The sequence below is a fragment of the Bos taurus genome, chromosome 23 (assembly GCF_002263795.3).
Source record: "Bos taurus isolate L1 Dominette 01449 registration number 42190680 breed Hereford chromosome 23, ARS-UCD2.0, whole genome shotgun sequence".
In the NCBI taxonomy this organism is placed as follows: domain Eukaryota; kingdom Metazoa; phylum Chordata; class Mammalia; order Artiodactyla; family Bovidae; genus Bos; species Bos taurus.
This window is the reverse complement of record NC_037350.1, coordinates 7,568,857-7,592,031: the sequence shown is the minus strand read 5'-3', so window position 1 is coordinate 7,592,031 and position 23,175 is coordinate 7,568,857. Positions and strand designations below refer to the sequence as shown.

The 23,175-nt window shown below is 53.2% G+C and overlaps 2 protein-coding genes across 8 annotated transcripts; both read right to left on the bottom strand.

The window, feature by feature from the left end:
* Positions 1-84: 84 nt before the first annotated feature.
* Positions 85-5,849, bottom strand: PHF1 (PHD finger protein 1). Of its 5 annotated transcripts, NM_001098914.2 has the most exon segments (15): positions 85-720; positions 875-955; positions 1,225-1,319; positions 1,402-1,591; positions 1,700-1,804; positions 1,964-2,031; positions 2,138-2,261; positions 2,417-2,485; positions 2,663-2,758; positions 2,921-3,069; positions 3,164-3,264; positions 4,040-4,135; positions 4,234-4,315; positions 4,399-4,573; positions 5,310-5,442. In NM_001098914.2, coding segments are annotated over 14 exon segments (1,704 nt in total). In that variant the 5' UTR covers positions 4,558-4,573; positions 5,310-5,442; the 3' UTR covers positions 85-431.
* A 709-nt stretch (positions 5,850-6,558) lies between these two features.
* KIFC1 (kinesin family member C1) lies at positions 6,559-21,459 on the bottom strand. 3 transcript variants are annotated; one of them, XM_010818033.4, is made up of 11 exons: positions 21,284-21,459; positions 14,078-14,218; positions 13,896-13,989; positions 13,321-13,374; positions 13,155-13,205; positions 12,566-12,963; positions 11,122-11,901; positions 9,810-10,100; positions 9,642-9,715; positions 9,451-9,526; positions 6,559-6,764 (listed from the first exon to the last, which is right to left on the bottom strand). In XM_010818033.4, exons 1-11 carry the CDS (start codon positions 21,293-21,295, stop codon positions 6,720-6,722), a joined length of 2,016 nt encoding a protein of 671 aa, XP_010816335.1. In that variant the 5' UTR covers positions 21,296-21,459; the 3' UTR covers positions 6,559-6,719. The 3 variants fall into 3 exon arrangements, with proteins under 3 accessions (XP_010816335.1, XP_059736275.1, NP_001095406.1); XM_059880292.1 differs by lacking the exon at positions 21,284-21,459 and adding an exon at positions 21,001-21,222 and having other exon boundaries at positions 14,078-14,215; NM_001101936.2 differs by having other exon boundaries at positions 6,585-6,764; positions 14,078-14,215; positions 21,284-21,421.
* Positions 21,460-23,175: the final 1,716 nt, after the last annotated feature.

Sequence of the window (23,175 nt, the reverse complement as noted above, 5' to 3'; positions counted from 1 at the left end):
TCAAAAAGTGAATTTGGTTGGGAAGATCAGAAGTGCTTCTAGTCCTTTTCTTCTCGTTTTTTGGAATGACTCAGGGCTGCTTAGTTTGTTTATTTATCTTTATTTCAATGATACAGAGCCCAGGATCTGTTCTCCTCCCCTCCTCAGTCTCCGTCCCCAGGGGTTAAATAATTTTAAAAAATATTTAAAAAGCTGTAACAAAATAACATCAAAGGAAATGAGGGAATGGTTGGGGGGAAGGGTCAGGAACCGTGAAGGGAGTAGAGGAGAGTGAGCCTCTTCCCCAACCCCCAACCTGGATTCCAGCCTGGACAGTAGGGGGACATACCCCTCCTAGTGCTCCAGGTACATCCCAGCTGTAGGTGAGGTCAGAGGTCAGGGTATGAAAGTGCCGGTGTGTGTCAATGGGCAGTTGGGCAGAGGCAGGCTGTTCAGAAGATGCCCCCACCTCCCCACTCAACCAGGTACTGCACAGAGCCATCAGGCCGCACTCTCCGAGCAAGGACCCGGACAGGATCCCCACGGGACAGGTAACCGACCCCACCTCGGACTCCACCCCCAGCCCCAGGAGACAAACTACGGCACAGGGGAGAAGGGGGTGCTGAGCGTCTGGGAACACCTGGGGAGGGGGCTGGGACTGAGGAAGATGAGGCAGTCATCGAGTGGGGGGCACTTTTAGGGAGGTCTGTGGGGAAACCAATGTGAAGTTCCAGGGGTGACCTAGGTAAAGAAAGCAACTGTCAGTCCAGATGGAGATAAAGACTGACCAGAAACGGAGGCCGTGTGGGGATCAGAGGAACAACAACAAAAATGCTTAAGAGACCAAGGAGGTTAAGAGTACAGAGGTATCACAGGTAAAGGAGTAAAATCTCACCTGTCTGGGGGTTCACCATCCCCAGAGGTCCCTGCGGTGCTGGCAGAGGGGTGGAAGGAAGCGAACATCCGGATGGGACTGCTGGGTTGGGAAGGAAGAAAGTCAGGACCCAAAGCAGGGGAATAGGACCCTCTCCCCCTGGGAAGGGCAGAGCGCAAACACTATCCTCAAGGAACCCGGCTCTAGAATACTGGGGAGCAGACACTGGTCTCGAAGTCTCTAGGTAAAGAAGTGGGCAGCCAAAGGGGAGAGGGAAAAGAATATTGGGTGAGGAAATCCAGAAGCTTGTAGGCAACTGGAAGAGAGGTTCCAAGGGAGTGTGTCTGGTTGGAGGGAGGAGGCGCACTGACCTGGGCAGGCAGCGGGCATCTGTGGGCCGGAAGTTGTAGCCGCTGCTGCCCTGGTAACTCTGGTTAGGGCTGGAGGGTGGTGGAGACACTGAGGCCTAGAAGGAACAAAGGACTGAGAGATCATCCTTGATTCCTTCCCACACCACCATCTGCCCACGGGTGCCCCTGCCCCTGTACCTGCAGTGCCCTTTGCAGACGAGCCCGCTCCCTCTGCTCCTGGGGCTCGGGCTGGTTGCGCACTGCTGAGGGTGGCCCCAGCTCCTCCATTTTCCCCTTCTGCCTCCTCCTCAGGGGCTCTGGCTCCGGCCTCCGGCGCTTCCCCAGGGGACGTGAGACCCCTCCCCCAGGGCCCTGCCCTGAAGGGAAGCTGTAAGAGGCCTCCTTATCCCCCCAGCCCCCTCCCGGACACCCCAGAGACCTCCCTGTCTCCATACATGCACCCTGAGAACTTCCCCATGCCCCCTGGACCAGTGACCTGGTGGGGGCTCCGTCTCCAGGAGGGGGCTCCACAGGGGGAGGGATCCGAGCATGGAGACCAAACAAGCATTTCCTCTTCTTAATCTCCCTCCCTGAAATGAAACTGGGATGAGGAGAGAAATGATACAGGGTCAGTGCTGGAGAAAAGGGACCCTCCTGTGCTGTCAGTCCTCAGAGGGCATCTTCCAGGTGGGCTGCAGCCCCTCCCTCTCAGGCTGCGTCTCCACATCTCCATCTCCTCCTGAGCCTCCCTCCGACTCACCGGTCCTTGTGGCTGTTGAGAGCGGAGAGGAGCTTGGAAGACCGTTCTCCCTTGGGGGTTTCTGAGAGCTGGGGGAGGGGATAGGAAATGGGGTCAGGAGAGCAGTGATTCCCTCCCCCATTTTTCCACATCTCCCTGGCCCACCCTGACCCCCAGAGGTTCACCACCCCTTACCTCTCCAAGGAGCAAACTGTCCCAATTCTCAGAGGTGAAGGGGAGGATCTCACGGTCAAAATCAAAGTATTTTTTCTTACAGCAAACACTGAGATGGTACAGGACAAGATGTGCCACATCCACCCTGGAGAAACACTGACTTGTCAAGGTGGTGGAAGCATTACAAGACAGGGGGCAGGCAGGGGTGTCCCCCAGGTAGGGGGCTGGGGCCTGTAAAGTGAAAAACTAGGGGGACGGAAAGAGGAGTGATGCTGAGGTCGTGCCCCATATCCAGCTCACCAGCGAAGCTGTAGCCTCCGGACCTTCTCAGGGCCCCCCCGACACACACAGCACTCAAACTCATAGAACCTGGACATAGACAAGAGGAAGAGAATACACTTTTACAGGAAACTACACCTGCCCACGGGGGAGGGAGGGGTGTTCCGAGCAAGGATGGAGCTAACCGGTAAGCAAGGCTTCAGAGGTCAGGAAGACACCTGGTCTGGGATGGGGGGCAGAGCTCCTGGAGGGTCTGCCCAGGCTCACCTGTCCCCGTAAAGGAGGGGCTTGCTCAGACACTGGGTGCAGGCCTCATGGAACCACTGCAGGCAGCTCCGGCACTGCAGCATCTTCAGGTTCCACCTGAAGGGAAACGGGACCAGCGACCCCCAGACACGCCCTCCTTAACTGCCCCAAACCCTGCTCACCACTCTCCCGCCGCTTCAGCACTCCCGCCACCCTGCCAATTCTCCTTTGTTCCCACCCCCATCACTTGTTCCCTAACCCCCGCCCCTCACTACTCACTCCCCAGGGCCACCACAGTAACAGTAGCTCTGCTGCCGGTTGCTCAGATGCCCAGCGTCCCAGTCCAACCCCTTCAGTCCATACGGCAGGGAGAGCTTCATGCCCAGCATGGCCCGGGCATAGGGGCCCTTCTTCAGCGCACCCCCCCTCTGCAGGTGGAACAGACAGGTGGCCTCAGAGGTGGGGGAAGGAAGGGTTCAGGAGAGGCTGGGGGTGGGAGGTCCCACAGGAAGGGGCCCTTACCTTGGTGGCGATGGCAAAAACGCACTGGCGGCAGACCCAGGATGCGCCCTCTCCCTCTCCAGGGGCTGGGGCCCTTGGAACATGGCAGTCCTGGTGATAAGCTAAATAATGAGAATATTGACAGTAGACCACTTATTGCATTGCATACCTGTGTGCGCTACGTATTGGGACAAAAGTCTTACTCCATCTCATTTTGTTCTTGACCATGGTCCTGCTGGGTGGGCGTATTACCTTTATTTTAAAAGCAGGTGAGGCAGCTGTGATTCTTAGAAGTTTAGGGACTTGCCCAAGGTCAAATGGTTAGAAAAAGCCGTACTGGAACTACCCTCTGCCTGCATTTGGGGCTTCCTTGATAGCTCAGTTGGTAAAGAACACCTGCAATGCAGGAGACCCCGGTTCGATTCCTGGGTCAGGAAGTTCCCCTGGAGAAGGGATAGGCTACCCACTCCAGTATTCGTGGGCTTCCCTTGTGGCTCAGCTAGTAAAGATTCCGCCTGCAATGTGGGGAACCTGGGTTTGATCCCTGGGTGGGGAAGATTCCCTGGAAAAGGGAAAGAGTACCCATTCTAGTATCCTGGCCTGGAGAATTCCATGGACTGTACGGTTCATGAGGTCACAAAGAGTCAGACACAACTGAGAGACTTTTGCTCATTCACACCCTCTGCCCGCAGAGCTCATACATCCTATCCCAAGGCCGCCTCTCCCTGTGCTGGAAGGGAGTGAGGTTACAGGCTTGTGGAGACTGGCCAGAGCAGTAGCTTGGGGACTCAGACCAAGACAGACAGTATCAGGACCAGTGCTGGAGGGAAGGGTCAGAGGCACCCTGGCAGACCTAGGGCAAGCTAGGCCATTCAGGTGTCCTGCCCTCTCACCCACCATGGCGACACTTCTCACAGCTGACCAGCCGGTTCCCAGGGACCACAGTCTCAGAGCGACATACACAGCAGAGGAGTTCCTCCCCAGGGAGCGCCGCTGTGAGAGAACAGAGTGTCAGAGGGCCTGGCCTCCAGCCCCTTTCTGTCCCCCATGCCAGGCTTGTTTTCCACTGGATCCAATCTCAGGCTTCTCACCAGGGCTAATGTCTTTCCATAGAACCAGAAACTGGGAATCATCCTCAAACTGAACCAGACACACCTCCCGAGCACTGTCCACCTGGAATGGGTGAGCACAGAAGATGGAACAGAAATCAGACTAGATAAGGGGAATGAGAAAATGTGACAGGTCAGAGGTCTTACCTTTTTGATGGTCCCCAAGTATAGCAGCCCATCTGTCCATCTGGCCAGCACATCTTGACCCTCCCAAAGTCGAGGCCGGGGGCCTGAGGTGGGAGCAGGGGAAGCTGGGTCCCAAAGTGGGGGGGCACCAGAGCGGCTCAGCCGGGGGGGCTGTGCCATTGCATCCTGGGGGGGCCTAGTTAGAGGTGAGACGGTAGGAGAAAGTTACGAATATTGAGGAACCAGCCCCCATTTTCTTTGCCTGTTTTTCTGTCAAAGACTTGAGCAGGTGTGCCCAACCTCCATTTCCCTGAGACACCTGGGTAGGAAACCCCTGGGCACCCCTTCCGGCCTTCCTGACTCCAGCTCTCCCAACAGTCATCACTGGTTCTTTTCTCCCCACCGTCCCCCCACCCCACCAACCTAGTTCTCTAGTTTCCCAGCTGCCAGAGTTCCCCTGGGACGTTGTATCCCGGCCTTGAGATTTTAGCAGAAACGATGGTTGCAGAGGCAAAGGTTGCCACTCAGTTTCTGCTGTCACCTTCTACCGCTGTTTACAGAGGGATTACAATTGGGGTGCTGTTTCCCAGAGATGTGTTTCGGGAGCTTTTTCTGGAGATGTTTTCGAGTGGAAAAGGTTGCCTCCTGGGCCCCCGTGTCTCATTCAGAACAATCATCTTGGTGCTAGGTTATGTCAGGTCACCCTCAAATTCGGGGCTCCCTGCCCCCGGGTTAGATAACTTCCCTGAGTGCCCCGGGAGGGGGGCGTGTCCCAGTCCGGGTCTCTTCTCCCCAGGACCGCGAGTCCGAGAGGGGACTTGAGTCGGCCCAGCCCGACCCGCCGCCCGGGCAGCGCGGCTCTCCCGCCCGCGCCCTGCGCGCCGACCCCCGGCTCCCTGCCCCCCCACGGGCGCCTCCCGCCGCCTCCTTACCAGTGACAGCTGGGGCCGCCGGGAGCCGGGCAGAGGCAGACGTGGGAGACTGAGGTGAAACCCCCGCGCGGGGAGGGCACGGCTGGGCGTCGGGGGGGCGTGCAGGCAGAGACCGGGGGGTCCCCAGGCCCAGCCCCTCCGTCCCGGCGGCTCTGGGGCGTATGACGCAGCAGCCAAAGCAGCGGCAGCGGCAGGAGGAGGCGGCGGGGGGAAGGAGGGGAGGGGAGGGGAGGGACAAACCGGCTCGGGGGGAGGGGGGAGGGAGGGGAGGGCCGGGGGGAAGGAGGAGCCGGGGGGGGCGGGCACCTCCTCACCCCACCTCCCTCACGGCCAGCGGGCCTGGAGGGCGCGGAGCGAGGGGAAGCGTCTCCGCGGATGGGGCGGGCGGGCTCTCGGACCCGGCGGGAGAGGGAATCCCCGCAGCCCCTTCCTCCGGAGGGAGGCCTGCCCTCGGGGCAGGAGGGAATCCCCCGCTAGGCCGCCGGCCGGGCCGCCGCCCCGCGCCACATCCGTTAACTGCCCCGGGCCCCGCAGGGTCACTCCGGGCCCCGCCCCGCGCTCTAGTTCACGACCCCGCCCTCCATTCACCCGTCCCATGGCCCCCGCCCCGCGGGCCCCGCCCCCTCCCGCCTTTGCCCCGGCCCCGCCCTCCCCGGAGCTAGTTGCCCCAACCCCCGCCCACTGTCGCCGCGCCTCTGCGCACGCGCGACCCCTCCCGCGCGCGCGGCACCTGGGAAGACCCAGCCCTCCTCTGACGGGGCGGCGGCCCTCGGCGGTTGGCGCGAGGGAGTTAGCCCATGCGCCCCGCCCCGCGCGGCCAAGGCGGGTGCACCGACTAGGAGAGCTCGGACCGAGGCGGTGACGCCGCCGAGAGCCAGCCAATGGCGGCGGGCGGAGCTAGCCCCGGCGGTTCGAAAGGGAAGGAAGAGAAAGAGCGGGAGGAGAGAGCCCGCAGCTTGTGGGCGGGCGCGCCGGCCCCACCCCGGACTCGGGCTCCCACCTTCCCGCACTCACCGAGTTCCTGCCCCGGGCGAGGGTGGCCTGTGGCGGAGGAAGCGGAACTAGTGACTGAAGACCTGGTGCGCACACCCCCCAGAAAGTGGATAGGGACGGGAGAGGGGCAGGGGGCTACCCTGACTCTGGAGTGACCCGTTAGAAAAGCTGAAGCCCTGTCCCCGTGAAACAGACGTCTGGCAGAATGGAAGAGCCACAGCTCCCATCTTCATGGATATGACAAATATCCCCCTTATTGGACAACCGCTAATAAAACCTTTATTTAAAAACAACAAAAAAATTCTCTTCTTTATTTGATAGGCCCAGGTATCAGCGTCCACTCCCAATAAAGCACACCCACCCACTCCCACCCCGCCGTGTGTCTCACACATACACACACACAATCTAGATCCATCTTCATTTCTTGTTGGCCTGGGCAGTGCCAATAACACACTGGTTCACCTGCGGGCAGGGGATTTAGACAAACAGGATAAAAAATTTTCAGAGCAACCAAAAGAACAGTTTCCCCAAAACCACCTCTGAACCCTCAGTGTTAGGGCTGCCCTTAGAGTCCTGAAATAAGGGCTCTGAAAGCAGGTTCAGGCTGGTCCCAGTTCTCCCGCGCCCACTGGGCACACTAGATCTGGAAGAGGAGGAAAGGCCAGAGAAGGGACAGAAGCCCCTCACAGGAGCAGAGAGAGCACTTCTCCTAGACACCCCTAAAGCCCTCCCATGACTAGTGCTCAATAAGCTAGATAACACGTCAACATAAACATAGGAACCAAAGTTCCTTAGAAAATTAATGATCTTCAGTCTATGGCAGGAAATGTACAAGATGAAAATGTACAAGGAGAAAGGACTACTGGGAACTTGTCTAAAGGGCACAGGAGCCAAGTTGGAGCTTCCACTGGCCAAAGGCGGGCAATTTGGCATCAGAAAGAATGATTTCAAAGGGTATATATCAAAAGTACAGATAAGATGTTACCTCCTGGATAAAAACTCACTGGTCACCTTTGGAAGTTGCCAGGATACCAACTTGGAAATTGATGAAGAATATAGCATTTATCCCATCTTACCTATATGGACTGAATTTCAGAATAACCAAATAGATGACAAGGGAGAGTTCTCAAGAATTGTGATTAATAAATGTAGAACAGCTGAGAAAATTAGAAAATCACCATTTTAAAACTCCCTAATGATGGACGTGAGTTTGAGTGAACTCCGGGAGTTGGTGATGGACAGGGAGGCCTGGCGTGCTGCAATTCACGGGGTCGAAAAGAGTCGGACACGACTGAGCGACTGAACTGAATAATAGATCTAGGGCTCCCATGGTGGCTCAGTGGCAAAGAACTGCCTGCCAATGCAGGAGAGGTGGGATCAATCACTGAATCGGGAAGATCTCCTGAGAAGGACATGGCAACCCACTTCAATATTCTTGTCTGGAAAATCCCATGGACAGAGGAGCCAGGTGGACTACAGAGTTGGACATGACTTAGTGACTGAACAACAACAAACAATAGATCTAGACAGCATCGCTGATAAAATCATTAGGGGGGAAAGTTGAAGGGAGTTTCTAAATGGATAGATTGGGCTGACAATACCCAAGTGCAATGATCAATTTTTATATCATTAAAGGTGAAACAACTAGCAGGAGGGGGAAAAAATGGAACAACTCAATACTAGGTGCTTCCTGATATGATGCAATAAAATGTATCATGCCATTTTCTTGCTAAGAAATTTGAATCTGATTCAAATCAAGCCTCCAAACCTAATTACAAGAAAACAAAAATTGTGGAGGAAAGAGGAAGCAACCAGCCAAAATATAGAATATGATATGTTCTATAGGACAAATCACCCCACTTCAACAAATAAATGTGGGGGTGAGACTATTACAGATTAAAAGAAACTCAAAAGACCATTTCAACTAAAAAGGGTGGTCCTTGCTTTGATCCTGAATGGAACAAATCTTAATGTATAAAAGGCATTTGAGACAATCAGGGAAAATTTAATATAAACTGGGTATTAGAGGATATCAAAGAGTTCATGTTTTTGGGTATTAATGATGTTGGTAGAACTTTAACTGAACTTGTAAGGTAGCAAGGGAAATCCTGATTAAAGCAGAAGACCACGGCAGGGCGCTAAGGTGGTCGATTACTTCCACAGCAGCAAGAGTGCAGAAGAACATCTGCAATCTGAGGCCCTGAGCAAAGCCAGAAAGTATCTCAAGGCTATATCCTCAAGAAAATGAATTATCAGAGGACTCCATTACTCTCCAAGGCAGTCTGTAAAGAAACTTCCTGACTTAACTCTTGTGGAGGGAGCTTAAATTTCTTAGAGAATTCATAGCCTGAACACAGCTGACCCTTGTGGGGACTGGAGCCTGAATTCATGCTGTGTATTTGGAATAGCCTGAAAAACCTGTATGTCTTTGATCCAGGAATCCCATTTCAAACAATCTCTCTCTGGATAGTTAGATGTAACCAAGCAAATATAGAATGATATGTATAAGGTTAGTCAACATAGGCTTGTTTGTACTAGCAAAAGGGTGGAAAGAATCCAAGTGTCCAGTAGAGGGAACTGGTGGATAAACTTTGGTGCATCCACACAGTGGAGTCCTAGAAATGTAAAAATAATGGGATGATCTCTGTGTGCTGGTGGGGAATCATCCTGGGGCTGTCTGATTTTCTTCTTTTCCCCCACTCTCCCTGGCCACCGCCCTGTCCTTAAGGTTGTCTTGTTAATCAAAAACAAAAAAAAAGGCAGGACAACATATAATACATGAGAGAGAGGGGAAGAGATGTCTTCTGTAAGAAAGAGGGAATCCCATGCATATTGCTTGTATTTGCAAAAAGAAACACTGAGAAGAGAAGTAAAAGGATAAAGGATGAGAACGACTACTAGGAGAGGGAGAACGCGGTGGGCGGGGCAGAGGCTAAAGCTCACTTGTATACAGCTTTCTACGTAGGTTTGACCTTTCAACCACCTAGTTTTAAAACCTTAATTCACACCCCCCCCAGAAGTCAATAGTTAAATGCCTGGCAAATGTACATCCTTTCAGGATGCACGTGCCACTGGCCCCAAGGACCAGGGTGCAGAAGTCTACAGTCAGCAGGAAGCCTGACGGGGACGGGGCTGCTAGTGACCGCACCTTGGAGGCGAAGCGTAGGGAGTTGAGGGACTCGGAGACGTTCTCTTCTAGGGGAGAAATGTTCACAAACATGAGCCTGTGGACAGAGGAGAGGGGGGGCAAACCCCAGAATCAGTGTCCAGGTCTCCAGTACGTCGCTGCCCCCACCCTGACCCTGACACAGTGGCTCCCAGCCCACCCCTTCTGCTCACATCTTGGCACTGCCACCCAGAGAGTTCTGCAGCAGGTAGGTGAGCTTGCTGTTCCGGTAAGGCACATGGGACTCCTACAGGATAGAGGGACAGGCAATTAGGACAGGGCTGGGGACAGCCAGCCTCAGCTGCTTCCCAGGGCCCACCTGCCCCCACCCCCATTCCTACCTTGTTGCTCAAGGCCATGATGACCAGCCCCAGCGTGGACAGGCTGCTGTTAATGGCCTGTGTTTCCCGAAGGCGTTCCCGCTCCCCAGGGCCGAGTGCTAAGCCGGGGTCTAGCCGCTCACTCCCAGCCAAGTCCACCAGGCTGAGGGGGGCCGCACACTGCAGGCCTCGGCTAGCGTGCTCCCCAGAGATCTGCAGCTGGAACACGCTGTGACTACGCGACGAGCGCTCATTCTGGGCTGTGCGGGCTACAGCGCGGTTCTGGCGGGCTAGATGGAGCAGGGCTTCCACCTGGGGCAGCAAGAGGTGCAGTCAGGCAGTGGTGAGCACGTAGCCAGGTCAGGCATGCATGGTCGCTTCAGTCTAGTCCGACCCTTTGCAACCTGTGGACTGTAGCCTGCCAGGCTCCTCTGTCCATGGGATTCTCCAGGCAAGAACACTGGAGTGGGTTGCCATGCCCTCCTCCATGGGATCTTCCCAGCCCAAGGATCAAACCCCCGTATCCTATATCTTCTGCACTGCAGGCAGATTCTTTACCCACTGAACCACTTGGGAACCCACAGGTCAGATATGGCAATAAGCAAGACCCAGCACCTGCCTTCTTGGTGCTTTTTTTCTAGCCAGTGAAAGACTAAATAATTAAAATACACAGTGTATCTGAGAGTATCAAGGAATTAAAAATAGAAAAGCAGTGTGCGATGGTGAGGGTTTCAATTTTAGAAAGGATAACCAGCAGTAATTTCCTGACCGTCTGGTGGTTAGGACTCAGAGCTTTCACTGCCAGGGCACAGGTTCAATCCCTGGTTGGGGAACTGAGATCCCATAAGTCATGCAGTGCAGCCAAAATTTAAAAAAAAAAAAGATGGTCAGGGATGGCCTCAACACCTTAAAATCTTTAAGGTGGTGAGGGAGCAATCTAACCCTGCTGGGAAAGGAACGTAAGACCACATGTCAGGCAATGGAGAGGAGGTACAAAGCCCTGATTCAAGGGTGTGATGAGCAGGCTGAGGAAAAGTCCAGAGGCCAGTAAGGGTGTCGTGAACCGAACAAGCAGCATGGGCGGAGATGAGACCGAGCTCACCGTGCGGGGCCCAGGGTCACCTGCGTATGAGGCACGCCACTGCTCTCCACGCCTTGGTTCCATGAAGGTGGATGCACCTCACAGCCCGCCAGCCAAAGCCAAACATCCGATCTACCGTCGCCACTCGCCCTTCCTCATCCTGGCCCGCTCCCCCACCTGTGTCCTGTGTCGCTCTGCCTGCGCCCCAGCCCTCCAACCCCATGTCCAGGCCTAGTGGCCCTCAGCGCTTACCTCCCTCTCACAGGAGACCGGAACATAGCGCGCGTTGGTGACAGTGAGCTCCTCGCTGCCTGGCCCTGCCCGGCGAATCTCACACTCACCCCCCTGGCCCTTCCGGGTCCCAGTGGCCAGCAGGTCTCGGACAGTCTCGTTGTAGATCTCTACGTAACTTGCCACAAAGCTGTAGGTCCAGCCCTGGCCACTTAGCTCCTGGGCCACAGAAAAGAGGTGTCGCAGGGCACGAGGGATCAGCCCCTCCATCTGGGGGTCTCCCCCAGGCCCACCCTCCATGGTGAAGGTCTTGCCACTGCCTGTCTGGCCATAAGCAAAGATGCACACTGGATAGCCATCCAGGGCTGACTGGACAAGCATGGAAATCTCCTCAAACACTTCATCCTGTCCACTCCCTGGTGGGAACACCCGGTCAAAGGAGAACTCATGGCGGGTAGGGCCAGCTGGCGCCCCACTCAGGGTCCCACGCCGCTCGTCAGACCGCGAGAGGCTGAGGCGGGTTGGAGGGTCAGAGGGTCCACAGGGGCCAGAGGGAAACTGGAGGAAGCCAGGGGATGGGGTGGACTCCCCTGGAAGGACGGGGCGGACCCGGCAGAACACACGGATGTTGCCTTTGAGTTCCTGCAGCTGGTTGTGTAACCGCCTGCGCTCCATCTCGAGCCCGTGGAGACGGTCTTCCCGCTCAGCCAGTATGGCCTCCCGGGCTGCAGCCTCCTGGCGCAGAGATGCCACCTCTTCCTGGCTGTCCGACAGAGAAGCTTCTGAGGTCTGCAGCCTCCGCTGTCCAGAACAGAACATACATGCATGGTGAGACGCTGCAACCAAGAGTAAGAAGTTTCACGATAGGACTGGGGGTGAGAGGTAGGCTGGCCCCTGACCCCAAGGACTTCAGAGTCTGGTAAAGAAGAGATAAGTGAATGTAAATCGTAGTATTAGAATAAGGAGTACATGGAGCACCAGAAAGGGCACAAGGACGAGGATATCTAGGCTGACACCCCAAAGCGTGGGAGTAAACCAAGAAAGGATGGGGTGCAGAGAGAATATTCCACAAAGAGGGATGTGCACACGCCAAATGCCCTGAATTGAGAATCGAGTCATTTGACAGACTGCAAGTAACTCATTCTTAGCTGGTGCTCACCAAGGAGCCAAATGGATGACAAGCAGGAGAGAGAATGCATGGGGACCTTTATCAGTGAAGACAGACAGAAAGAAAAGAGGTGGAAAAGTAGAGGAGATGCAGATGGGAGAGGGGTGGGTTATGGCAACAGAATGGGATGAAGTGGGGCAGGAAGCAAGACAGTCAGAAGTGCGCAGAGCGGGGGCGAGCAGTGAGCAGGGTGGGGGACGGTGCTGCTGGACAGAGGCGCTCAGGACTTCAAAGCCCCAAGCGACTTCTGGGCCACCTAGAGAGAAGGGTGGCGTTAGACGAGAAGCCAGCCCTCACCTCCTGCTCTCCCAGCCGGGCAGCCAGTCCCCTGCGCTCCTCCTGCAATCTCAGCTGTTCCTTCTGGAGCTCTTGCACTAAGCCCTCCTGCGTGCCCAGCCGCTCTTCCAGCTCCAGGACACGGGCACTCAGGTTCCCCAGCTCCCGCTGGCCCTGCTCAGCCTGGGCCCGCACCCTGGTCAACTCCTCTTCCAGGGTCTTACGCTCTGCCCCCAGGGCCAAGGCCTGTTGCTGGGCCTCCTGGAGCTGGTCCCGCAGCTGTTGGTTCTCCTGGTCCAGCACCTGCTTCCTCTCACGGTAGCATTTCAGCTCTGCATTGAGGTCACATAACTGCCCCTTTAAGTCCCAGGCCGGACGTTTGGGTTTCTTCCCTCCCACCATGGGAGGTGCGGCTGTCGCTAAGATGGACACAGAGAAGACAAACGTCAGGGCAGCCCCAGTTCTGTCTCCCTCCTCCCTCCTCGCCTTAGGGCTCCACACCTGAGGCTCCGGCTCCTCCTTCAGGCAGGGAAAGGACCAAAAGGACTTTTCTGGGCACACCTCCTCTCCCCAGCCCAGCCTCTCACCCAAGATCTTATTTGTTACCTACTTCCAGGCTTCTGGACGGGAACAACAGGACCTGGCTTCTGAGTCTTCAGCACTAGAGAACCAGGAAGGTGGCATCAGGGGTGATAACACCAGAGTCCCTCCACCTCTACCCACCTCCCTTCACCCCCAACCCCTTCTCAGCCCTGGCTCTCACACACTATTATTACCTGGGGCAACAGCCGTGGAACATCGGGGTGCTGGCTTCCTGGGAGCTTTGGGCACTGTTGGGAGACAGGGGAGAGGAAAAGCAGAGTCATGACTCGCAAGGATGGGAGTGCGTCCAAAGACAGAGGAGTTGCTTTTTAAGAAGATTATAAATAAGATAACCTTCCTCTTCCTCTAAATCTGACCAACTCCTAAAGATATCCTTCCTAGGACCAACATGCCAAGAAACAAGCTGGACCAAGACAAGCGAAAAGAGCAGGGCGGGGGGTGGTGAACGACGTGTGAAGTATGTTAGAATGTGTGTAAAACACACTGGGGAGCATGCCCATATCTGCTTGCAGACCCACGGAGCACCCCTGGCAGGATTCGCAGCTGCCCCCAGGGAGGGGGCTGGCTGGCTGGGGAACAGAGGCAGGAGGGAGGCTCTCACTGCATAAGAACTCCTGTGCCTTTGGGACTTTGAAACCCGTGAAGCGTGTTACCTATTCAAAATCAGCTACGACTGAAAGAAAAGACAAAGACAGACGTGAGCTCAAGAGAGCTGTGGACCGGCTCTCTCTCCAGCCCTGTAGCCCACCTGCGGTCTGGCCTTGTGTCTGTGGCGCGGAGCTGAGGGCTGCTGCTCTGGGGTGGGTCGTGGTCACTCTGGTGCCCAGGCCTCGTGTTCTTTTCTGGGGAAAGACAAGGGTTGGGTGGGGTCCACAGCTCCATCCGTGATGGTTTCACACACACATCCATGGATCTCCAAACCCAGCTCACCTTCTCCGGCTCCAAGGCCTCCTCCATCTGGTCAGGCCCCCTCTTCAGCCTGCGTCCCGAGAGAGGCAGCCGGGAAGCAGCCTTAGCCAGGGGTCTCTTCAGCTCTACGTTCCCCTTCACTTCCAACAACGGGGACCTCTGCTGGGAAGAGAGAGGCCCTTCAGACCACACCCCGAGGCCCAATGTCCCAGAGTTCCCCTTTATGGCCCCTGAGCCTGACTGTCAACATCATCTCCAACACGCATTAAGTCAGTACCCCTGGGGCCACACCCTGGGGCTCTCAGATGAAGTGCCAGCCAAAAACCACGGAGGGAGGTGGGACATGACACAGTCCCTAAGGGACAGGACAGACAGACACATGCTGGACTTCAGCTAACTTTAAGGGGAGGACCTAAACAAGCAGTGAAGGAACCCTCCTTTTGGAAGGCAAAAACTCGGCCTGCACATGGCATGGCTGAGAAACCGATAAACTCTTTAGTGAGAGCTGAGAATCATAAACAAGGGAGTGACTTAGAAAATAGACCAGGCTGAGGCTGGGTGGGAGGAGTAGGTAACATTTATTAGGAACAGTTTCAAACGTTTTACTGTATCAACTGACTTAAACCTCACAGCAGCCCACCCAGGAGATGCTATTATTAGCCCCATCTTGCAGATGAGAGAAGGAAGGCTCTGGGAAGTAAAAGAGCTGGTCTAAGGTCATTGATGAATAAAAGGCAGAGCTGGGGTTAGAAGCCAGACAGTCTGGTTCTGGAGGCTGTGTGTTTAACCACTGGACCACACCGTCTCATAGGGCACTGATGCCACATTAAGGAGTTTAGGTTTGGGCCCTGCATGCATGGAGAGTCAGATACAGTTTCTGATAAGGCATGTGAAAAAATATACACAAGAGGTTGTTATAAATAATAATAATGAGGTGGAAGTAGGCTGACTGGCAAGGGGAAGATAAGAAAGTAGCAGCATGACCAGTTTGGAGAGTACCAAGGACAGGGATGCAGTGGGGGTAAGGGAAAGGAAGAGCCTCTCCTCTGAGCAGCCCAGCTCAGGGTCTGGGGATCGTGCCCAACCTCTGCTTACTCCTGCCTTGGGAGACCAACCATCCTGGTTCGCCAAGGACTGAGGGGTTTCTTGGGACACAGGACTCTCAGTGCTAAAACCAGGTCACTCCTATGCAAACTGGGACACGTGGTCACCCTTCTCCTATCCCCTCAGGAAAGCACCACGGATAGATCAATTTCTGATTTTCACTATGGATAACTATTAATTCCAAGGCCAGTTTCTCTCTGCCCTTCAGTTTCCTTCATTCATTCAATATTTACAAAATACCTATTCAGTTCAGTTCAGTCGCTCAGTCGTGTCGGACTCTGAGACCCCATGAATCACAGCATGCCAGGCCTCCCTGTGCATCACCAACTCCCGGAGTTCACCCAGACTCATATCCATTGAGTCAGTGATGCCATCCAGCCATCTCATCCTCTGCCGTCCCCTTCTCCTCCTGCCCCCAATCCCTCCCAGCATCAGAGTCTTTTCCAATGAGTCAACTCTTCGCATGAGGTGGCCAAAGTACTGGAGTTTCAGCTTTAGCATCATTCCTTTCAAAGAACACCCAGGGGTGATCTCCTTTAGAATGGACTGGTTGGATCTCCTTGCAGTCCAAGGGACTCTCAAGAGTCTTCTCCAACACCACAGTTCAAAAGCATCAATTCTTCGGCACTCAGCCTTCTTCACAGTCCAACTCTCAAATCCATACATGACCACTGGAAAAACCACAGCCTTGACTAGATGGACCTTCGTTGGCAAAGTAATGTCTCTGCTTTTCAATATGCTATCTAGGTTGGTCCTAACTTTTCTTCCAAGGAGAAGTGTCTTTTAATTTCATGGCTGCAGTCACCATCTGCAGTGATTTTGGAGCCCCCAAAATTAAAGTCTGACACTGTTTCCCCATCTATTTCCCATGAAGTGATGGGACCAGATGCCATGATCTTCGTTTTCTGAATGCTGAGCTTTAAGTCAACTTTTTCACTCTCACTTTCATCAATTTTTAGTTCCTCTTCACTTTCTGCCATAAGGGTAGTGTCATCTGCATATCTGAGGTTATTGATATTAAAATGCCTATTACATGCCAGGAAATGATCTGGATTCTGGAGTAACAGTGGTCCCTGTCCTCAGGATGGCCACAGGAAGGTAGGCAAGTAAAACATAAAGAGATGGTTAAATCTTACTAAGTGCTATCAGAAAAGGACCCCAAAGGAGGGAGTGGGCATCCAGTTTAGATGGGGAGAGAGCGTTAGACACAATCCTACAAAGTATTTTTAGGCTGAGCCTTGAGGATGAGAAAGAGTTGGCTTGATGGGCTTGGGCCAAGGAGGAGCATTCCAGGCAGAAAGCAAGGAGAGGGATGTGCAAAGAACGACAGATTATTCTTTTCAGCTGAACACAGGGATGTGCAGAGAAAGTGGGGAGAGGAGGGTAGAGGCAGGAGGGAAAGACTGCAGCAGCTGGGATGCCAGCATGGAGTCTGGGGTCTACTGAAAGCAAGAGGACTCTGACATTTTTAGTCAGGAGAACAGTATGATTCAATTTGTACTGAAAAAGTGAACTGTGGACTTCCCTGGTGGTCCAGTGGTTAAGATTCCGTGCTGCCACTGCAGGGGGCTCAGGTTCGATCCCTGGTCAGGGAACTATGGTGCTGCATACTGCACAGTGCAGCCAAAGAATAAAAACATTAAAAAGGTTTAGGGGCTTCCCTGGTGGCTCAGTAGTGAAGAGCCCGCCTGCCAGTGTGCAGGACACAGGTTCCATCCCTGGTCTGGCAGCTATTGAGCCTGCGCTCTAGAGCCCGAGCTCCACAAGAGAAGCCACCACAATGAGAGCCCACACAGCAACTAGAGAGTGGCCCCCACACACCACTCGAGAAAAAACCCGAGCAGCAACAAAGACCCAGCATGGCCAAAAATAAATAAATAAACACAATTATACAAAAAAAGATAAACTAAGGCATATTTTTAAAGTTTTTTTTTTTTTTTTAAAGCAAACCGTGTCCAATGCAAAGAATGAATGGAAATAGAAGATGAGGGTTATCACAGCAGAGGGATGGCATCATTCCCTCATCCATCCATTCATCATGGGTCTGTCCTACTAGGTTTGTTGAACGATGCTCTGGACCAGATGCTGTTGTAGGCCCTGGGGCAAGAGTAACGAATGTAAAGTCCCTGCCTGCCCATAGCTTACTTTCCAGGGCAGTCTTTCCAAACTGGAGTACAAGAGAAAGCTCTACAGAAAATGAACTGTCCCCACTCCAGTATTCTTGCCTGGAAATCCCATGGACAGAGGAACCTGGTGGGCTACAGTCCAAGGGGTTGCAAAGAGTCGGACACGACTAAGTAACTTCACTTTCACTTTCAAGAAATAAATAAATGTATTTGTTGAAAAAAAAAACAAAGAAAGAAAATGAACTGTCTTCTCAATTCTCCCAAGAATGTAAACAGCTCTCACCATTCTAACAGCTCAAGAGAAAAGTTAATTCATTAGATACAAAGATGCCTGAGGGCATTAGAGCTTACTTCCCCAGAACTCAGTAGAGAGGGGATATTCTAAGAGTCTGAGGGCTAAGCAGAGGTAGCATGGGGCCGGGGAGCAGAGGGCAGGCAATGAAGGAGACCAAGTCTGGCTGACTCTAAGAAGCCTGCCCTGCTTCCCAAGATCACAGGAGGAAAAGCTGTGTTTGTTTTTCAGTAAAACTTCTCGTTTTTAAATATTGTTGATTCACATGCAGTTGTGGGAAGTAACACGAAGAGATCTGAGAGTACATGAAGGCTAATTTTTAAGAAATGCTAAGTTGAACTTCAGGGAAGTGAGGCTGAACTACTTGTGATACAAAGAGGTTCAGGGATGCTCACAGAGAAAACTCTGAAACAATCTGATATCCTGTTTTTTTGTTTTTGTTTGAAGTTTATTGGTTTATTATCTTTCCTTACATTAGACTGTGAGCATCACAAGAATATGTCTGCTCTGTTTACAGCTACAGAACCAGAGTGTCTAGCACAATGTCTGCTGTACGGTAGGACTCAATACAGTTTTAAAGGAATGAAATTAGATAGCCACCAGCAGTGAAAGTGAAAGTGGCTCAGTCGTGTCCAATTCTCTGTGACCCCATGGAGTATATAGTCCGTGGAATTCTCTAGGCCAGAATACTTGAGTGGGTAGCCTTTCCCTTCTCCAGGGGATCTTCCCAACCCAGGGATCTAACCCAGGTCTCCCGCATCGCAGGCGGATTCTTTACCAGCGGAGCCACAACAGAAGCCCAAGAATACTGGAGTGGGTAGCCTATCCCTTCTCCAGCGGATCTTCCTGACCCAGGAATCGAATCAGGGTCTCCTGCAATGCAGGTGGATTCTTACCAACTGAGCTATGAGGGAAGCCCATCTACCAGCAGAGATTCAAACTACTGGCTCATATACAAATAAAAACGAAAAAAAAAAAAAGAGGTTGCATTCTTTTTTTCCTGCCACTTGCAGAATTTTGCACAAAAAATACTGATTTTAATTTTTAATTAAATGTAACATGAAAATTAAATTTTTCTTTTCAGTATTTCAAAGTCAAACATTCAATTTCTTAATCAGCCGTGCCCATTGTTCTCCCTATGCTAATATAGTGGATCACCGAAAGACCTATCTCCTGGGAATTTGTGTGGGTTCAGAAAATGTGTTCAAAGGTTTGTTTACTCAGGACAACTCCAAAGAGCACAGTATTTAATTTTCTCCCATCTATAAAGCTGCACAGGACAACTCCCAACTTTCCACATAAGCTCCTTCCATAACATCACCTTCCATAACATAAAAGCAGATTTTCATTGACCCCTCCTATACCACTTCCCAGGTTCGGAGATGGGCACCCTACTGCTAACTTATCCATGTGCACATCTGCTCCCACCCCTCATCCACTCAAGAAGAGCACCCAGTCAATCCTTCCTTCTCTGCACCATCACTTCCCCTTTCTCCCGGATCCTTCCAGTCAGTATACAACACATGCTGTTACTGCTTCCGACCAAAAAGAGTTTTTCTCTCCTAAACCCTATCAGGATTTCAATCCCACCATTCCACCAAAACTGCTCTCAAGGCCACAAGTCACCCTGTGTTGATCAGTCCCTCTTACTAAGTTCACTTAGCTCCTGGGAGACCATCCTCTCCTGGTTTCCTACCTCTCTGGTAGATCCTCTTCATCTCCCCAAATTTTAACAGCGGTCTTTCTAATCTCTGTGTTCTAGGCCACTCCTATGGCTTTGCATACTCATATGCTGCCACCGCCCAAACTTACTTTGACTTTACACCTTCAGCCCAGACTGACTCTGAAGTCATACTGCCTTCTCAATGTCACCACTTGGAATCCTAGTAAACAGGCCAAACTCTGACCGCCTGACATCTAATCCTTTCAACCTTGCAGCTTCCTCCATCTGTTGATATAACTCCCTCTTTCAGCTGCTCAAGCAAATACATCTAAAGTCCTCTCATTCTCTTATATACCACAAAGTCCAATGTCAGCAAATGTGGCCAACTCTATCATCCAAATAGATCCAGAATCGGACCACTTGTTAGCACTTCCCCTGCCACTCCCATGACTCAAATCGCCATCATCTCTCACCTGGATTATCACACTCCACTGGTTCTCAGCTAGGGATGACTTCATCCCCAGGAGATGTGTGACAGTGTCTGGAGACACTTTGACTGGCATGGTTAAGTGGGGGTTGCAACTGTCACCTAATGGGTAGAAGCCAGGAATGCTGCTAATCAGCCAATGAATAGGACAGCCCTCAACCCCCAATAAAATGTCAATAATGTTGAAAGCTGAGAAAACCTGCCCCATTCCTAACAGCTCTCCTTGTTTCTATCCTTGCTCCTTTACAGGCTAATCTCAATGCAGCTGCTAGAATGGTCCTCTTAAAATGTAAGACAGATCTTGTCTCTCTTTGCTTAAAACCATCCAGTGATTCACCACCTCACTCAGAGAAAAAAACCAAAGTCTTCACAGTGGCCTGTGCAAGAAGTCTGTTATCTGACTTCCCTTACCATAACATTCCCTCTTGCTCATTTCAATCCGGCTTTGCTATACAACTCTAGGGACTTTGCTCTAGGGGATTCCCTCTGCCTGGAATGATCTTAATAACCCCTTGCCTGTTTCCCTCACTTCCTCCAAGTCTTGATTCACCTCTCACCTTCTGCATTGGGAGCTTACTAAGACCACCCAGCTTACTAAGACTTGCCAGCTAGCTTCCCCTCTTCCCCTCCTAATCTGCTCAAACTTTTCCTTTTCTGGATAGCCCTTAAAACCTTAACAGCATTAGACGATTTACTTATCATATATTGTCTGTCTCCCCAAAGAATGGCAGCTCCATGACGACAGGGATCTCTGCTGCCTCCCAAGCACATCGTTAGGTGCCTGGTAAATATGTGATGAATAAATATGAGACGGCTTCTATTCTTTTTCATTGTCACAACACACTGCTCCACTGTCTGGCTGGCAGGATACAAAAACTATCTCTTTGTAGCAACTTGACTTTGGGTAAATCTGAATGCCAAACACTAGTAAACAGAGGATTCTGGCAGGAGCCCTTTTCTGGCACCAGACGTCAATCCACTCTGTCACAAACACACTTCTCTCCGCAGGAGGGAAGAGGCTGCAGGAGGTCCTGGGGTGCCGCAGGGTACTGATGAGAGAAGACATTAAGTTAACCAGTCCCACTGAGCAGAGATCTCTGCAAAACCTGGGGAAGGAGAGATAATGCAAAGTCCTCAGTTCAGAGTAGTACTCCATCCCTCTTCCCTTCCGATGCCCCCAAGCGGCTGCAAAAAGGAGAGAAAGGACACGAAAAGGCATTAGCAAGGATTCGGCTTCAGTCACCGTTTCCCCAGGGCCATCTCGGAACTCACACTGAATGAACGGGAGGGAACGTGTTCAGACAAGCCTGAGGATTCGAAACGGGAAATCCTGGATACATGAAAGTGAGGAAGGGTGCGGGGGCTCCCTGAAGCTGCAAGAAGGCAGGCCGACGTGCCCCTGCCCTCCGGGGCCGCTGCCTGCCTTCTCCGCTCTCCACTCCGCATCCCTCCCACGGAGCGGATCTGGGCCCCGCCGGCCGGACCGAGGCCTCCGGCCGGTCAGCGCTGAGGGGTGCGGCAGCCGGCTGTCGTCCCCGCGCCGCCCGCCACTCACCTGCGGCTCCATGTCCGGCTCGGGGCCACGCACGCCGGGCAAGCGCGGTGAAGAGGACACCGAGCCGGGGCTCTGGGGACCCGCGTTCTCTCGCGCGCTCGCGACACAGGGTACGCGCGCTCCGGGTCCCTGCGTTGCGGGCCCCTGCGCTGCCACACCCGCCACTTTTGAATTTCAACGGCCGCCACCCGGGCTCACCTCGCTCTGCCCGCTGGGGCCAATCGTCGCCGTCGCCACAACCCACGGCCAATCGCAGCGCCCGCCGCCTCCCGAGGCCACACCCCGCCTGGCCGCCACCGCCTCCCTCCTTCTCCCCCCTCCCGCCGCGGCAGGAGACTGAGCCCCACTTCCGGCACCCTTCTTCTTCCCTCACCCCACCCCTCCTTCAGCGGGAGGCGCGCGGCGCTTCCGCTCGGCTCCCGGCCACCGCTCGCAGCGTCAGAAATGGCCGGGAACGCGCCGCCCGAGCGTAACTCGTGTGGGGGCGGGGACGCCGGCTCCGAGGAGGCGCGCCTGCGCAGAAGTACCTGTGCGGGGCGCGGGACCGGACTAGCGCCTCCTAACGGTGGCGGCAGTAGGAAACGCGTTCGCGAGCCAAAAACTGGACCAGTGGGGTTGCGGCTGTTGCGCGACGTCCCCGCGCTGCTGAGAACTGATCCCCGAAGCTGGATCCCGCTTGCTGTTGTCAGAGTGAATGATTCTGCTCATTTCCCCGGTCTCTTTGGCGTTTCTCACCACATTTCAGGACCTTGAGTACTGCTGGCCGCTGCATGGAAGCTCGACGGTGGGGATTCGAGGTACAGAGGAAGGGGATTTTTCTCTGCGGTCACCCTTTACGCCTTACCTCCTCTGTGTACCTGGGCGCTGTTACTGGTGCTGGAGAACTGACTTGAGTGTTTCCGAGGCTAGAACGCACGGAGGATTTACTGCTTCCGTTTATGGAATATTTTAATGCTTTTCAGATAAATGGCTCCATTTACTGGGCTCTTAATATGTGTCAGGAGAAGGCAATGGCGACCCACTCCAGTACTCCTGCCTGGAAAATCCCATGGACCGAGGAGCCTGGTAGGCTGCAGTCCCTGGGGTCGCTGAGGGTCGGACACGGCTGAGCGACTTCACTTTCACTTTTCACTTACATGCATTGGAGAAGGAAATGGCAACCCACTCCAGTGTTCTTGCCTGGAGAATCCCATGGACGGGGGAGCCTGGTGGGCTGCCGTCTATGGGGTTGCACAGAGTCGGACACGACTGAAGTGACTTAGCAGTAGCAGTAATATGTGTCAAGTGCTTTCCATTTCTTATCCGCAAACCAGAAAAAGGAGACAGGTTCAGAAAGGTTAAGTTAACAAGTGCACAAGTAAGGAACCACACTGCTGATTGGAAGTGTGATTGAATCTAGATTCCACTAGCTTCAAAATGCAAGGTATATCGGTTATCTCACAATACTTCTAATATTCTTAGTAACAGCAACAACCCCTGACCTGTGAATAATTTGTAGAGTGTTTCTACCACCCCCTAGTCACCAACCAATCCTGGGGGTAGGCAGGGCAGGGATTTTATTTATTAGACTGAAAGCGGATTCTTAAGGGTTTTGTCTTATGCATAATTGGAGACACAGTTCAGTTCATTCCCCTTGTTGTGTCTGACTCTTTGCGACCCCATGGACTGCAACAGCCAGGCTTCCCTGTCCATCACCAACTCCCAGAGCTTACCCCAACTCATGTCCATCGAGTGGGTGATGCCATCCAACCATCTTATCCTCTGTCGTCCCCTTCTCCTCCCACCTTCAATCTTTCCCAGCACCAGTCTTTTCCATTGAGTCAGTTCTTCGCATCAGGTGACCAAAGTATTGGAGTTTCCACTTCAGCATCACTCCTCCCAATGAATATTCA

Coding starts and splice junctions, on each gene's coding strand:
- PHF1 (XM_005223220.5), bottom strand. CDS start 4,557: ATGGCACAGCCCCCCCGGCTGAGCCGCTCTGGTGCCCCCCCACTTTGG. Junction 3,265..4,039: donor CTGTGAGAAGTGTCGCCATG/GTGGGTGAGAGG, acceptor CTCATTATTTAG/CTTATCACCAGGACTGCCAT. Junction 1,320..1,401: donor GTCTGCAAAGGGCACTGCAG/GTACAGGGGCAG, acceptor TGTTCCTTCTAG/GCCTCAGTGTCTCCACCACC.
- KIFC1 (XM_059880292.1), bottom strand. CDS start 21,174: ATGCGGAGTGGAGAGCGGAGAAGGCAGGCAGCGGCCCCGGAGGGCAGG. Junction 14,216..21,000: donor TTCCCTCCCGTTCATTCAGT/GTGAGTTCCGAG, acceptor TCTTCCCAGCAG/AGGTCCCCGTTGTTGGAAGT. Junction 13,990..14,077: donor AGGCCTTGGAGCCGGAGAAG/GTGAGCTGGGTT, acceptor GTCTTTCCCCAG/AAAAGAACACGAGGCCTGGG.